Source organism: Acromyrmex echinatior, chromosome 8 (assembly GCF_024713525.1).
Source record: "Acromyrmex echinatior isolate Ae372 chromosome 8, ASM2471352v2, whole genome shotgun sequence".
Classification (NCBI taxonomy): domain Eukaryota; kingdom Metazoa; phylum Arthropoda; class Insecta; order Hymenoptera; family Formicidae; genus Acromyrmex; species Acromyrmex echinatior.
This window is the reverse complement of record NC_141859.1, coordinates 5915128-5932785: the sequence shown is the minus strand read 5'-3', so window position 1 is coordinate 5932785 and position 17658 is coordinate 5915128. Positions and strand designations below refer to the sequence as shown.

Sequence of the window (17658 nt, the reverse complement as noted above, 5' to 3'; positions counted from 1 at the left end):
GTACTATATACGTACTATCAAGTGTACATCATCAATAAGAGAGTTTTATCTTTGCTTCCGCGTAATTTACTCGTAACGTCAATTTTCCTAAAGACTACTAACCCTTCACGTTATGTTCAAGCGCCCTTTGGGAAAACAAAGGTGTCACTTCTTCAAAGCTCTTGTTTTTCTCAGTCTCCTTTCCTTCATTCTCTATGATTTTTCTTTCTCTTTTCATTCTTGGTTATCTTATCGTTTAAGAACCTTGATATTATTTTTCTATTTAGTTATTCGTTCATACAATTTTTACTTCAAATATCAGAAAATTTTTATTTTTTTCTCTTAATAATTATTTCTCTTTATTATTCGTGACGGAAATCATTTTTCAAATGAATAAATTGATTTAGCAGAACACACACACACACACACACAAATATATATATATTAGTGTGCATGCATGTGTGTAATGATTAGACAATTTGATCAGTATTTCAATCATTAAATATATATATATATATATATATATATATTTGTAGTTCATAAATTTAATTAAATAATTATTCAGCGAGCGATCCTTTCACTTCGGTTCTTTTTTAGCGATATTACTTTTTTTTCTGTTATTTTGATATTTCTTTGTTCAACACTCTTTTTTTCCTTTCTTAAAAAGATGCTTTATCTTTCGAGAGATGTCGCTTCAACAGGTTACAAGACGCCGCGATTCGAACGTCTTCGCTCCGTTTGCCCTCAAGGAATGCCCATCCCTTTCTAACCCAGACCCTAAGGAAGTCCGCTTACCCCACACCATTCTTGAGTCTCAAGTTTTCTCGGTCTCTACTTGCGGCCAAAGAGATCCGTCCCTCGAAGATTTTCCGGGCCGCAGGCTACGAAGGAAGACCTGTTGATGTAAAGAATCGTCCCGTTGGTGAAACTTGGAAGAAAGGACAAGCGTTTTCTTACGATGATGTTCTATACCCTCGGTCAAGCCCCCTCCCCCCCTTCCGTAAACGTCGAGGGAACAAGATATCAACTTGTTGCTGTCGGGATATTGAGCGCGGGCCAAGGAGCTAGAGGGTTGGTTTTATTTTATTATTTAGACACTGCACGCGAGACCAGCTATTCTCTTTCTCCTCCGTGTTCTCCTTCTCGGGATTAACCGTATTTTTTTGTTCGTACTTTATATCGTATATTATTTCGTTATATCTCGACAACTTGGAAAACAATAAATCGTACTCCATAAAGAAATACGAGTATGCTTTTTCTGTCGTTTGAATTCTATCTTTATAAGTTAATTTATGAGACCGCGCGTGTTTCGCGTGTTTGAAAAAGTTGCCTTCTTTATATAATTCGATAAAATTAAAATTGATCAAATATTCAAATTATATATCGAAAATACAGTAATATTTGGTCTTGTAAATATTCTATGTAATTTATTATTAAACATCCGTTTAAATTTATATTCAAATTGGCTATATATATAATTAGAAATCTGCTTGAAAGACAGGTAATACTTTTACAAAATTTTTCATACTAAAATTTGTTTATTTAATTTACGTCTTATATTTTAACGCCGTTTTCATAAATCGAATTAAAGTTTTAAATTTGTAAAATATGTTTGCGGAATTTATAGCACTGTTATTGTATAACGTAACAGTGATGATTAAGAGAAAAATTGTTTCACAATGCAGATTTGTACTCAAGGGACACACTCAAGATGTGTGCTTACTTGGAAACACTTGTTGAACATCGAGCTAAGATTGTCCGAGCTAAGAAGCCACTTGTTGCTTCGTCCTTCCTACAAGGAAATCCAGGTCCCGCACCAGGATACTTAACACTGATAACCGCAGAAATCCTGTATAACTTTGCCGTGATTCGCTTCTGCAAACCGAAGAGACTCAGTCGTTATTACGAAATACATTACTCTTTACATGTTGCTGCCTTGAAATTTAGACTGTATTAAAAGTGTATCACAAATTACTATGGCAAAATTTAATTACATATAATATATTGAAATGTAAATTCTTGTGTATGATTCTTTTGAAGACTTCGTTCATTATTTATCTATCCCATTTCTGTCACGATCGAAATATTCCATTGCCGCTTTGATGATTATAGGAAAGGGGCGTCTCCTGAGGCGGAGGCCACATGTTCGTAGCTCGCTTTCAGATACAACCGAGTCTCTCGTGTATGATAGACGCTTAATCGAATGTGAAGTTAATTATCAAATACTAACTTTAGATATATGACTTTCTCGATAGGCGACAATGTGCAACAAAGATACATTTAGCATGCGACATCCGGGTAATATATATTTAATTGTAAGAGAGTTATATTCGTTCTTAATTTTACAGGCGTATTGACAGATTTATTTCTATCGAGTCGTCTCTAACTCAGGATAGAATTTTCATTCCAATGAGGACATTGCTTTTATTTTACTAATTAGCATTCCGTATCGTGGTTTATTGAAACCGGGTTAATTTAAGAAAGAAGAGAGAATGCCAGTTAAAATCTATAATTCCGTATCTTCTGTTCTCTGGAGCGAAATGTGTTTACTTGAACCGTGATTACTACTCGTCTGCTTTTTATTAGATGCTTCGTGCATGTGAAAGAAAGACAATCGCCACACAATGTATTGATCTGACGCTGATCCGAATTAATAAATTTCCAGAGAGTTAACACGCTGAATAGGAAACTTAAAAAAAAAACATAGAAACTCACCCTGAGGCTTCTGTGATGATTAGATTCTGCCACGTGCCTATTGTACCACCCATCGATTCGACGCCCCTTTTTCGAATGCACGCGTGTGCGTACCACGCACGTATGTTCGCATCTTAATCATGTATAGAACGTAAGACGAGAACCCAAAAACTAATCTCCTCGTGTGAGATGAGACATCGTTTGATTGAAGCAAGTCTTTGTGGATTCTTATTGTGGCATAAAATCGATGAAAGCTCAACAATTTTATTATTATTATTTTTAGGAAAAAGAAGAACATTTGTTATAAAAGATCAATTAATATTATACACGATATGTATTAATTGTGTCATGATTAAGCTAACATTTTTCGAACAGAACTGATTTGTTTAAATTAAGATATATAATCATTTATATTTCTCTAAGCATTACTTGAAGATTATCAAAACACTTTTACGTTTAATATAAGCTAAATATACAAATATTGATTACAATTTCAATTATTTTAATACTGATAAATGCATTTAAATTACTTTTAATGCTGATAAATGTATTATATTTGTTTAAAGAAATGTAGCGAGTTTGGTGAAACAAAAATTAGCATATGCAGAACATATTAATAGGAATTAACGCAATAAAATATTTACAAGCTCAGAATGGCAAATGACTACGTGATAGCCAGTGACTGTATTATTCTACGAATTTTACGAATGAATGTTTCGTATACTAATTCGTACAACATGCGGAACACAAATAATGCAGCATGTACAATGAACAACGCATATAATATAATCTATATCCAGAAATATCGTGTCAATGCTCAAACAAGCATATCGAAAGCTAAATCGTCAAAGCTGGCTCTACAATCTAACGAGCGCGTACGTACGCTTTACGCGGTGTCGCAACAACAGGAAACTAATTATAAATCTGTTTCTAACAACGCGCGTCGTACGTCATAACTGTGAGGCTCGTTGATATATCGGCGTGTGTACTTCCCTCGGCGGCCACGTTAGAAACTATTTTTAAGTCTATTACGCGTAGCATCGTTGCGCCATGCCATGACGATAGAAAGAGTTTAACGCGGGCACGCAAGAGCGTCAATAACATTTCGCGCACAATGGCCGCGGCTAATTCTATACTCGACGATCGTAATATGCCTTCCAGCAAAGGACGCTCCTAATCGTCTAATCACCGTAGAACGGCACCAAAGTGCGCTTCAGTCGTGATCAACACGGTTCGCTAACCCATCGCAAGGGGAATATCTGATTGATGATTAAAGGGGTGATGGACGGAACGAAGAGAGCGATGGAGTCGCGAAGGGGGAGGCTAAGAGTAATCTTGACTGGACAAAGATTTCCATCGAGACACTCAGATTTGATTTTCAATCCCCATCGTTCCAACCGCCCCACCCTACGCGTTTTAGAGAAGAGTCGGGGAAGCGCTCTCTTCAGAGTGCGGCGACTTCGCCATGTCGAAACGATCGACTTGGGTTTGCTTTTATCGGGTTACGCAACGTCCACGAAAACCAGTCGGCTAAGTTCTTTGTCTACAAAGCCATCTGTCACCCCGAAGAGCCCGAAGAGTGAGAGGGTGTGGGAAACGATGTGTGGGCGGCGGCGCCGATACGTATGTTCGCCAGGGCGCGTTACGCGTGTCCTCCCCGTGTTCGCGTGTCCGTGTGAACGTGGCGTGATGTACGTGTAGACGCTAGGCGTATGCCAATATGCGAGATACGATCGAGATAAAAGCGAGATAGCGCGACAAGTATAAGCGGACCTTTGGGATGTGTATCGGGTATTGATTTTCTCCGCACGGAGTTACGCCACGGGCTAAGCCGAAACGCGACGAAGTTTATTAATCCCGGGACGGCAATCCCGGTGGAGTCTGCGTGCCACGGCAAGACAGGCCGAAATTTTCAAAATATGGACTACTTGGTGACGATTCGTGGAGATGAAAATATATTGTTCTTTACTGGCCCCCAGGTAAAATATATTAAAAATTGTTACTGTGTATGTCAAAAAGCTCTCTTTAAGAACTCTTTAAATTCTCTAGAATTAAAGTAATAAAAATTTTCATCTTTTTTTAATCATACAATTTCTGTCATTTTGAGAAAAGATTTTGTAATGAAGTTCTTCTATTATTTCTAATATTGCAAGTTAAATTCACTCTACTAACTTAAATCCCGGAGCTGCATAAATTGGCTAACTCTAGAGAGTAGACGTAGTTGATGGTGGAGGAAAGGAACGTTAGAAGATGGATAGGGAAAGAACGAGAAAGAGCGAGGTACGGGCACAACAGGGAACAGCTAATACATCATAAACTTGAGAACAAAGAGGAGAGAGGATGTCGAGGCTACGCCGGAGAATCCGCAAACTCCGACATCCTCGCGACGAAACTTTACCTATTTGTTAAATCTTGCCGACCGAAACTGTCTCAGATACTAGCTTCGAACAGTACCTCACACCTACGATCTCCTTGGCTCTCGTCCTCCTGACTTCTACTTCCTCGATCCTTCCCCGTGCATTCCAGTTGGAACAATGCAGTGAATGGAAGTATAGGTGATCATACTTAGAGTTTCGGATAATAAAGTCAAGTTATCGATATTTGAAGCATGTCACAAATTAATTTCTTCATATAGGTATTTTATTATACGAGCTATATCATTTTAAAAATAAATCAATAGAAATGAAAGTTGTAAAGAGACGCTTCAAATTGTGCAATTTATTAATGTAAATATACAAAGGATACTTTTCCATTTTCAATTTTATGTGTTTCCGATTAAATAACCCGTTGCGCAAGGGAATGCCTTTATTTTTGGTTGTGGAGTATATTGCGAGGAATCTCGGTAGAGAACGCAGCGCTATATTTATATCGCCTCGATATTTATGCGCGATCGAAATTCGTGAACTTTGGCACGTGTGACGCGAGGCAAAAGCTCGTCGCCGACACGCGCGCGTTGCACAGTCCGTGCGACTGTGTTGGGGATGGTGGCGAGCTTTGGAGAGGGTTTCATTGTGACGACAATATCGCCTTGGGCGGCATTGGCGAGATAGATATGCAAATTTCGAGAAGTACGGCTTAGTTCTCTGCAATTTCACTTTTACAAATTTGTTAATGTTTTGTTATGTGTGTGTGTGTGGGTGTGTGTGTGTGTGTGTGTGTGTGTATGTGTGTGTGGTCTCTAAAAGTTTTTAGCATATAACAGCTTCTTCCATAAAATTACTTTAGCCACGAGAATCGTATGAATAGCAACAAAACCACTAGAGAACATTAAAAAAGATAAAAATGAAAACACTAAATATTTTAATTTTTTGAATTATTAAAAATTAAAATTTGAAGGGTAAATAGGCGAAATTAGCCATTAAAAATTCTGATAAAACGATATGCGGTTTAATAGTACAAATGATAACAAATTATAACTATAATAATAAAATACATGTAAAAATATTTTGAGATATTTGGAGATGTAATTAATATAATTATTCTTTTTGTTTCAGGGGACGGCACCTTTCGCACCGCCACGGCAACGTACAACGTAAGTATACCATTGAATATTAACTCAATTTGTGAGAACCTCGCGACTCGGAAAACTTACTTCCCGTTCGCACGAAAAACAAAGTGGGATCGCCAATCGCCTATTGTAATCGTACCATCGACAATTCCTCGTCGCTCTACGCCAATGCATGCATACATGAACACAGTCGGGGGTTGACAATGCAGCTTCGCGTCATAGTGACTGCTTCGTCGTCGTGCGACGTCAAGGATGACGCCGGGCGTCGAGTCATTGGAGAAAGAAAGAAGGATGTCAAATATGGAAGGGAGAAGGAGTTAAAGGGGGAGACGGAGACGCTCTAAGGTACATAATCATGCTTGCTGACTCCTTCCCTAATAAGAGACTCACTGTCAGCTCGTCCCCATGAATCGACCCTTTACGCGTGCTCCACGTGCGTCATTGCGCTCGCATGACGGCGGTATACTATAAACGATTGACAATGAAAGCTTTACGATGCACTCTTCGTTCATCCGTGGATAAGCAATAGTGATCCATAGTGGGTTGTTGAAGAATTTCTATCTGTTAGAGGCTTTCTACAATAAGCCATTAAGCTTTAAGTCATAAATGTAAGATATCGACCGGCCATCGATCAGTCAAATATGAGAAGAATAGTCTTAAGACTTAAGGCTTAGATAATAGCTTATTGTAGAAAGTCCCTCTATAAGATAACAAAAAAGGAGAGAGAAAAGTCGTAGATAAGATACAATGAGAATTACGGGATCAAATTAGAGATATTGGTATCATCTAAAACTGTAGTTTTTTTTTTAAATCTTCTGATATACACTCGAAGACGATCTTTTTTTCATTATTCTTCTCATGTACTTCATTCACCTCATCTTCTTCATTCGATGTATGACCGTCTCCTCATGACGTCTCGTAGTAGCCGAAATGTTCTCTGATCCGCTTGAATAGCGATTTGCAAATTAATTTGGCTTTGTCGGTCGACTGTCAACACTATTCTGATCTTCCACGCAAACAACACGAATACTCTACAGTTCACGTATGATCGATAGGTACTGGAAGGATTGTCTGGCTTACGATAGTATGAATTGTTTCTGTGACTGTATTGGGCTATCACATTAAACATTTATTTTATGATATTATAAAAAAATTAATTAAGTAGATATAATTTATTACATTGTTCCATATATGAGATACAATGGCATCACTTTTGCCATTGAGATAAGCCATCTCAAATAGCATCAAGACTATTGAACATAGTACAAATTGAGATGTGATCGTCCAGTTTGAGCTTAATTAAGGCTGAATGAAAGAATACACGTGAGTGTAGTCGGAAATGAAAAAAAGTTATACTATTCATCCGGCGATTACCCTCGGTTGGCGACGGAAGGGACGCAAAGGCGCCTCGATGTCTTCGCTTCGGTGTCGATTTAAAGGGACAAGCGGTCGAGGGTCCTTGGCCGGGACAGGTCTCAAGGTGTGTATCTCTGGTGGATTTAAAGAACCCTCATGACGGAGCATACCTTTCAAACAGTAGTATAGGCCGCAGCCTGAAACCAGATGGCTTGATTCCCCACTTATGTGCTCTACCCGCCTTCTTCCACCCACGTGTCTTATAAACCGGTGGCGGTCTAGAACGTGAAAATGGATTTTCTCACCCCTCCTGCCTCGTTCCCTCGTTCCCGACGTTTTTCCCTTCTTTAGAAGCGGTCGCTCGATCGACAAAACTCTCTCGCTCCTGCGTTCTCGCCACCCCCTCACGCACGTTAATAACGCATCTCGATGCGGGTCGGCGTCGAGAGAATGAAGGAAGAACGTCGTTCGACATATGTTTCGGAAGTCATTGTGCGTCATGAGGCGAAAGACGATGTGTAGCGGTAGATCGCAGTCCGTGAACGGTTCTCCTGCTCGCGTATGTTATTAGTACTTTTAATCTTCCGTTATAGACGAGAGCCTCGAAATTGGTGCCGGATACCGTTGAGAGGATCGACCAATCTGCCGCGAACAGAATTCCGCACTTAACGACGGTCAGGGGAAGCGCAGGTATCGACAACAGTTACGTTTTTTTTCCCTCTGATCGCTCCCTAATACTTTATTCGTTCGTCTAGTTTTTTTTATTCTTTCATTGTGCCTCGTGCCGAGAGATCGTACGATTTAAGCGCGCACGAGCGGCGACTCGAGTGGGTGGATAGCGATACGCCAAGGGATAATGCTGTGCATTGGTGTGCTCTGAGAAAACGCATAAATTCTACTTTTACCGATACGTTTGCCATAAAGTATTTTTATGTTGCCGCGGAAGCTGAAATTTTTAACACACAAACGAGGAAATCACTTTGATCATTTTCATTCTTATTTATTTAGTATTTTCATTCTTTTGATCAAAATTACTTTTATCGTAAGTGCATTTTTGCTTTAATTGATAATTTAATAACACGAATCGCAACAGAAAAAGAAAATATGTTTTTAATAAATTGTTAATTAATTTACTTTATCTATAAATATACAATGGGGAATTATTTTTTTTTTTAATATAGTCGATTCACAATTTAAACGTTAAATAATCGTAAAGATTCTTACGTGCGTAAGAATTTATTTTGATGACTGATGCAACGGGGTGACACAACAAACGTCACGAAAGACATAATGAAAGTAGAACGTGTAACTCTAGAAGAGGAAGAGGCTGCGAAGAGGGAAAGATATCCCCAGGTGTTGTCGGTGGAAAAGCTGCGATTCGCCGAGCCACAGTCTGGCACGCGCTGCGAAGAAACGAGAAGAAGGGATGCTAACGTGTAAAGGGGACGGGGACAGGTTTTACAGGCTCGACATTATGTTTACTACACGAAACGCCCCCGCGACGCCTTCCCGACAAGCCGAACCGGATGTCTCGTGCTGAGAATTAGTCGGATTTACGAGCGGCGACAAAAATCGCCTGTCCGGCCTTGCCTTCTCTTTTAACCGAGGCATGAAAAGGCCCGCCCGATCGAGACCTCGTTATTGAACGTTTAGAGATCGTTTGAGAGATCACTTCTCGCGCAGAAATACATGCGTACAAAGCTAGTGACCACGCTCGTTTGCTACCTTGTAAATCTTTTCTACTGCGTGTTCGTCGTAATTAGGCTGCCGTTGGCCCTTCACAGTTCGTAAAGATGATCGGTTGGGGGGCATAGGAAAAGGAAAATTTCTTTAGCTATTTCTTTTTGTCACGCTAACAAGACAGCTCGGTAGCTTTAGATCAAATCAGAATACACAATGATGTCCACCTATGATTGTCCAGAAATCTTTACTGACACATCGACGGCCCTATTGATCATTCCGCTTGCGCCAATTACTCGTCTATGGATATATTGTGCAGGAAATCAAAGTTCATACAAAAAATCTATAAAGATTAAATTATATATATGTCAATAGCTTAATATATTTTACGTGTAAAGCGTCTAAAATCGTTATTTTCTGTGAAAAGATTTTTGAACGAACTTGATTGATAGGAAAAAATTTTTAGAAGCATATTTGAAGAAAATTTAGCAACTAAAAAAAAAAAGGAATCTACTTTTCATTTAATTATTGAAAAAATGATCTTTTAATTAAGAAACAATGGTAAACTTATTTTACTAGCGACAGAGTAGTTTATCCATCAAAATTATGTTAAGGAATAAAATAATTTAGAGAATACAAAATATATTTATATTTCATGCATATTTACAAATATTTTCTAAAATATAATGGAAACACGTACTCTTTTTTCGCTTCGAAAATAATTGCGCGCGTGTATGCCTTCCGATGCGTGACAAATGTGGATACATAGTGGCATTCGGAAGTACATTCCCCTCTGTGCGGGGATCGCGTTCCCTGTATATGCACGCGCGAATCGTTTCCGTATACTAATACCTCTACAAATCGATCGTCAGCTCCGTCACCTTGATAACCTCTTTCTTTTTTCTTGCTCGCTCCCCCTCGATAGCGTATACGTGCCGAGGGAGCGTCTGGCCAGACGGAATTTCTATGGGGTACCAATGGGACACCCCATGGCAGTTCCGTCCTCTAATGTGGAAGTAGCTCGTGCTACCTGAGCAGCTGCGCGTGTGTGCGCGAAGGGAACTCCCTTCGGAAGTTTTATTTTATTTTGCCTCACCTTATGGGATGTCGAAAAGAGCGAGAGAGAAAGAAAGAAGCAAAGAGTAAGGGGAAGGCCCTATAGATAGACGCCGCCAGGTACCCCGTAAGCCAACGTCACGCTTGAGAGGGGGCCCATCTGCCCCCCTAACGAGTATGTGACGTCAGGTGTGACGACGTATGTTGAGCCAAGGAGTCCGTCTCTTATTGCATCATGCCTCTCTTTTCTCTTTACCGAATACGCATCGAAATGTCCTAATTGCAATCGAAAATAATTTCTTTACAATGTACGATTCTACATCTGTAATTTTCGCCAGATAAACTAAACTGACATTATTTTGACGAAAAATGATACAATGAAGACAAATGACGTTAACTTGTTACACGGTAAAAAACATTTTGTATCTGTGTTGAAAATGATCGATCTCAAATCTTTGTTAAAATTTTGTGTTAAATTTTTAACACGGTTGAATCTTGATTTAATATAATGTTAATTAATATTGTGTTAATATTTAAATAACATAAAGTTTAAATATTTTGAGTTAAATTGATATTCAATATTTCTTAGTCAAAGTAACACAATTTATGAATGAGTGAATAAATAACATAAATAATATGCTTTAAAACATAAATTCTAAGATAAATGAATAAGGCTTGAAAAACATATCATAAATATTAATTTTTACTGAAAAAATATGTTTCTACAGTTTGCTTATAAATTATTTCAGTATTATCCTTTTTGTGTAACTTTTTTACATAATATTTGTGTTACTTTCTAACATATTCATTTTGTGTTAAATTTATATAAAAATTTGAGTAGATTGTTTATGAAAATTTTTATTAAATTAAACATATGAAATATATTAAATTTAATACAAATTTTTCAACTGTGTATTTAGAAATTGGGATGGATATAAAATACTTATAAAAACTACGGAGTTTTCTATCAGGAATATTTAGAAAAAAATTCAGCTGTTATAAATACGAAAGAATGTAGTTTATGTCTTTTATAATTACATCTTAACTTTTAATGCATTAATGGGAATTAGACACATACGATTTTTCGGAATACGTAAAATTAAAGAGAGTGTAAAAATTATTCGCGTTCGCTAAAATAATTGAATATTTGATTGAAACGTACAATTCTTTCAGCACTGTTTCGCTCGATCATTGTGCTGCGACTCACTTTTATCATAGTAGGCGTATCTTTAACAAGACCGTTATATTGTTCTTTATCAGGCGTGGCTGTTATCGCGCGGGGCGGCTTCTAAACATATATACGTGTACGTATGGCGTTGTACATATGTAGATATACGGATGTCTCTTTTATCACTATCAAGAATATTTAATTTGAAGAAGTGGAATTTAAATTAGCTCATCTTGAAATTGATCACATGCCAAAAGTTTCGATGTCTTTTTTTATATTTATCTCGTATTGATAACTTCGACAACTAAATTATATTTTATTAAATTTAAATTATTTAAATTACAGAAAAACATGAAAATCAATAAATTACGTTATTTCATTATTTTTCAGAATTAATTTTGGATAAATTCTAGTTTCTTCTTTATATTATTATACAAATATTCTCTCGAAACATAGCTCTCACATCGTTTAAAGATTCCGTTTTACCTCGCCTGAAATTACAACTTTGATTCAAGAACTCGAAAAATTGTAGAGGGTGTCGTTATGAAATTTAGATGCAACCCCTCCGCCGCACCGTATTGTCCGTCGGTCATTCCATAGAACATTTGTCGCCCCACGTTTTCGATCGTTGAGGATTACGCGCGTGCACATTAGGAATCGGTCGCGTGTTACGCGCCTTGTACGTGCGAATTCCAAGTATAAGTACGTAATATGCAGAAGCAAAGGGGCATGCGTCACGGAACATCTGCCATGGGCGCGTGGCCCCCGTTCGTACCCCAAAGAGCACCGACTGAAGAGGAGGGTTCTTTGAGACAAAGAAAAAGTATGACGTACCGGCAGCTGCCGTGTATGGTGACGTAGGGTCTTCCTCGTCCCTCTTGTATTTCGCGGGACTTACGATCACCCAAGGTGAGAGACCCCGCGTCGAACATCGAAGATTTATCGCTCGTGATCGCGTGCGCGTCCGTCTATGTGGCCGCAACTGCGGTGCAAATTACAGGGGCCACTCTTGCGTTTCGTATTCAACGAATTTTCCTTCCGTACAAACTGCAGAATTTCCTTCCAAATTTAAACAATATTACATATTTTATCACTGATTTAGTTGAATGACTCACATGACCAACGGGAAAGTATTATTTATTTTGATACGATTATTTGAAAATAATTGGCTGGAAATTAAATATAAAGAGTGCATAAAAAATGAATGTGACAATAACAGCAACGTAAAATCAACGTAAATGCTAAACTTGCAACGTAAATTTGCACAAAAATGTCAATCTCATTGGAGGTTTTTCCGGTTCTTCTTTTTGAGAAAGTTCTTTACTTCCGACATATTTCTTCTGTCCTTGCTCTTTCGTTCAAGAGGAGATGTAAAATGTGCGGATGTCCATCCTCAAAGCAACTCATCGGCCACCACACGTTTCTCTTCTCAAGAGAAAAGTAGAAAAGGAAAAGAGAAAAAAAAGTACCGCGCAGTAAAGCGCACTAATCTCCCAAGTACATGCTCCGTTGAAAGCCTGGCCGCCACTGTCTTTTCCCGGACTTTTTTTTCTTTTTTTTATATTTTACATGCCCAATAGCGAACGTTTTTATTTACTCTTTAAGCACGGACTTCTTTGTTTCTTATGCGTCAACGAACTTGCTAGAGGAGATTGCAAACTCTCTCCGGGATCGTAAAAGGTAATTAACGGAGATGTCAAATGTGTCGTTAAAAATAATGATTTTTTTTTAACACATTGAGTGCCAACCAATTTTTTTAGATGCACGGCAAGAATCGAAGCTTGAAACCATGTAAAAAAATTGCCATAAAAAAATTGTCATTGCACGCTATACATTGTACAGGGTACATTGTATATTGCGCATTGTATATTGTAAGACGTATCTGAGCGGTTGGCGAGAGCACAAAACTCTGTCCAGACGGCCGATGAGCCAGAGAACAATGTCAGAAATCATGTAAACATATGGTACACGGTATGTGTCGTTGATGAGAATAATCAATGTCGCACGATGTATCGTTAGTACTCAACGTGTTAATGTAATGTTTAATTTATGTAAGCAATTTTTAAATGATTTTGAGGGGAAAAACTAGGACTAGAACGTGCGTATTAAAAGATATTAGGACATTAATTATTATTTTGATGATTCTTTGCGATCCTTAGCTGGATAAATGAACATCTTAGTCGCGTTGCTATTAATTTTCTCATATCTGTCTCGACTCGTAATCTTTTCTTGCAATTTCTCTCTCCGAATGATTAGTTCTTGTGGTTTGATATCAGCTAAATTTTACTTGTCAATATTCTTGATATACAGGATGACCTTCGAGACATCCGAGTAACAGATTCCTGAGATTATTTTAAAATAAAAATCCTAATATTAAAATGTTGAAGATACAATAGTTTTTAAATGCAAAGGATATTTAGAAAGTTATTTAGAAGAATAGAAGAGAATAGAATTGATGCTTAAAAACATTTTCACTATTCTGCAATGTGCTATGTCTAAGCGCGTAAATTTCGAATAGTTCAATTGACTAACTTTAAGCTCTCATTGTTTAAAAAATTACTGTAATCTCGACATTTTGATATAGGATTTCCGTCTTGAAATGATCTTAGGAATCTGCTGTTAATGGGTGCCATGTGAAGTCTGAAACATCCCGTAGTTGTTTTTTAAATAACAATTTTGATGTTAATTGTATTCCCTCAAGTAAATTTCTGCAATAGATCAGGTTTCTAGAAATTAATATGAGATAATAAAGGATCTAGCATTATAAAGAGAAATAATTTTGCTAATAAGATTATCTCTGCTTTATTCATACCGAAATAGTGAAATAAGAATGCATAATTATGTAAATACGGTTTAAAAACCATTATGTGAAAGTAAATATGTTAACAAGAAAAAATGTGATACTTTAGTATCTACTCGACTTTGCAAGCTAAGAGGAAGGAAACAATTAATTGTAATAAAAGGAAACAAGAGCTTGTTTAAAAATTACTCAATGGCCAGCCGGACTTTCCGTCACTTATTTCATATTAATTTCTAATAGATCTCAAACTATTATATCATAGTGAGAAATAGGCGGGAAAATAAGGAGAAGGAAAAAAATATACTTATCGTATACTGCGAGTTTCGTGCATGTATTTTCATCTTGCAACGTTCCTTTTAAGCCCTCGCAAATGTTCTTTTACGTTTGATCCCACAAGATGCGTTTTTGACAAATGCAAAAGCACAATGATCGTATCGAATCACGGGCTAAATTGGGAAGCAAAATCGTCGAGATATTGTGGGTGAGACAGATGCATCGTACATAGGAGAATCATAGAATGAAAGAAATTCGGGAAAGGGTGCGGTCACGCAAAGAGACGCGACTCCTTCCACTCTTTCGCATTAATGCATCCAGGAGAAAACCCTTTCGATTTGCATCTGTCTCCGAAATGCAAAAGGGGTTTCCCGGAATACAGATGTTTCTAGAAAGTGCAAGGAACGGCTGGTCGAGTGGAAGAAAAATAGAATATCGCGAGTTATTTTCGAGCTATTCCAAGACATTATTTTCGATCGTAGAGAGGGTTCCTCCAATTCGATGTCTTGCCAGGTGCATCTCGAAATCATCTGCTTTCCCCTTGATCAAGATTCTTCGATGGAAATAGAATTATGTACCTATATTAGAGCTCTTGAGAAATTATCCAATATCCGTCCGAAGAGTTGCACGGTTGCTCAAATTTGCTGTACACGTAGCATCAAAAGCGAATATTGACGCGAGCGAATAGGAAGCGCGTATATACATTAATTCGATATAGCATGAAGAATTGTCATGCGAAAATTTAAGCACGATAAAAACGTAATTTTTAACCGTCAGTTACTTCAACGCGCGTATCCCGGGTTCTCTCTCAATCACGCGTAAGCCATATTTATGTCTATTTGCACAGTCCGTACGAGGGCGTGCGACGTGGCGTAAAATATTGCCAATATCCTGAAAAATGTACACGTCGTCTCTTCAACCCCGAGGAGATACGCTTGGAGGCGCGAACTCGCTCGGCTCCCGAACTCGTTGCTGCACTTCCGACGTCGCATGAAATTCTTGCGTCGCACGCTCGCGCGCTACATCGCTGATGAGAGAAAAAAAAAGTGATAGACACCTATAGCCCGACGGTCTTAAAAAAAAAAAAAAAAAAAAAAAAAGAGGAGAGTTGGGTCGTCTCCGTTCGTAAATTCCTCGCCACCCCCGAACCCGGCCGGCCCTCTCCTCGCTGTTTCGCTTCATCTCGTGCGCACTTTTTGCGCGGAGATTTTTCGCAACGCCCCCTGCCCCCGTTCACCACCTCCGACGACCCGATGGCCGACCCTCCTTCCCCGTCGTACCCGGCGCTTTTTTTTTTATTTTACCCCGCGCGTCGCCGCTCGGACCGCTGGGCGATCAATGAATTGAAGCGGCCGTCCTTTTTTTTGGTCAGCCTCTGGCTCTCTTCGTCCGACGCACTGCCGCCTGCTTCGCCGTCACCTTTGCACCACCCCTCGCACCCCTCGCACCCCTCGCACAATCCCCCACTCCAGGAACGAGAGTATTCTCTCTCTCGTTCTCTTTTCCTCTCCCTCTAATTTTTCCTCGCTCTTTTTCTCTTCCACACACGTGCACTTTTTCTCCCTCCTCCCCGTCTCTCCCGTTTTTCGCGTCCGTTCCACTCTTTCCGCCGTTCTCCGCTGTGCCTCTCGGACCTCTCTATCAGCATATCTCATTCTCTTCCCTTTCCCTCTCTGCCTTCTCCTCTCCGTTATCGTCCTCCTCCACCTACCTCCTCCACCTCCTGCGACTCTCTCGTCCTTTTCGTTCCTCGTCTAACTCGCCATTCCATGGTCGAGAGAAACAGACTGGGAAGCTGTCCTCCTCGCACGCTTTTCCATCCTGCGTTCCTCCGTCTCCCTTCCTTCGGCCTATCTGACCCTGCCGTTTCCCTTCTCTTTCTCTTCCTCCCTTTCTCTCTCTTTCTCTCTAATACAGACTGGACATCCGAGCCTCTCCGGTTTCCCGCGGGGTTCTCATACACGCAACGCACACGCGGCCGCGTACGTGCATCTCACATGCACCTGCACGCATGCAGATCCCGCGTTTCGCGTTCTCGCATCGCCAGATAAATCTCGCCGGCGCTTACATGTGGGAGATACAGAGGGATGGCGAAAGAGGGAAAAAGGGAGAGAGAAAGAGAGAGAGAGAGCATGCGAGAGGGGGTGTTGAAGCGAGAGGGAGTTGGGTGCATAGTGGAGGCGCATGCGCTCGAGTTAGACGAGCACCTTTCGTTGCACATACGCGCGTTTCTATCTTCTTTCCGCTCGCATCCGGCACTCTCGTTTCATTTTTCTGTCTTCCTCTTCCCTCGCTGCTATATCCCTACCACTCTATTTCCACCCTTTCCACCTTTTTCGTTGGCCTTTTATTTCAAAAGGGTCCTGGGCTAATGCAAATTTCCTCGTAAAGTGACGGCCGAGCCGCCGAATTACGTCGCGAGTCGGTGCAGCAGCGTCGCCAGCTCGCAACAGCGGAAGACGCGTGATCACCGGGGATGTATCGCCCGGAAATGGACACGGCTCGGCTGCCGGTTGCATTTTTAATGTCGTTGTTTCATCGAAAAATACATCAGAGATATAGTAGCGCGCAAACCAATTTCAATATTTTTATTACCCTTTTATGTAACGTTAGTTGTGAAAGTTTTTAGATATTAAATTTAGACGAGTCATACAAAACTAAATATATTGCAATGACTGTCTGAGATTATCTATACATATAACGAAGCTTAATGACAGTATATACAGTATTGTAGGTATAGATTTTACAATATTAAAATATAGATGCTTTTAAAAACATAAGACAAAGAAAAAATATATTTTATTTAAAGATTGACGACGCGATGGAGGACGACGTTATTATATCTACATGTTGCTATATCAAGAGAGAAATGTTTTGTTACGAATTATGTGAAAAAAATTGTTCTATTTGTGTCCTCGCGATGTATCGTGGAATCGTCGGTGACTGACCGGAACAGACGTGCATACAGAAATAATTACGGATTTCTTTTAAAAGGTGCACGGTCGATCTTTCTCTCGATGGCAAGTCGCAAGTTTATTCATTATACCGGACCAGCGGTGCTGGACGGTACCGTATCGGACAGTTGGACTGCCAACCCCATCGAGGATGGCTGTGCGCCCCAGCAGCAAATAAAATCGTATTTCA

General features: G+C 39.4%; 1 protein-coding gene across 1 annotated transcript in view; it reads left to right on the top strand.

The window, feature by feature from the left end:
- LOC105144579 (uncharacterized) overlaps window positions 1-17658 on the top strand; it is a 101544-nt gene that overhangs the window by 48380 nt on the left and 35506 nt on the right. Inside the window, exon 4 of the mRNA XM_087408731.1 lies at window positions 6168-6205. Within this exon, the coding sequence (XP_087264857.1) occupies window positions 6168-6205 (38 nt within the window). The remainder of the gene's footprint in view (window positions 1-6167; window positions 6206-17658) is intronic.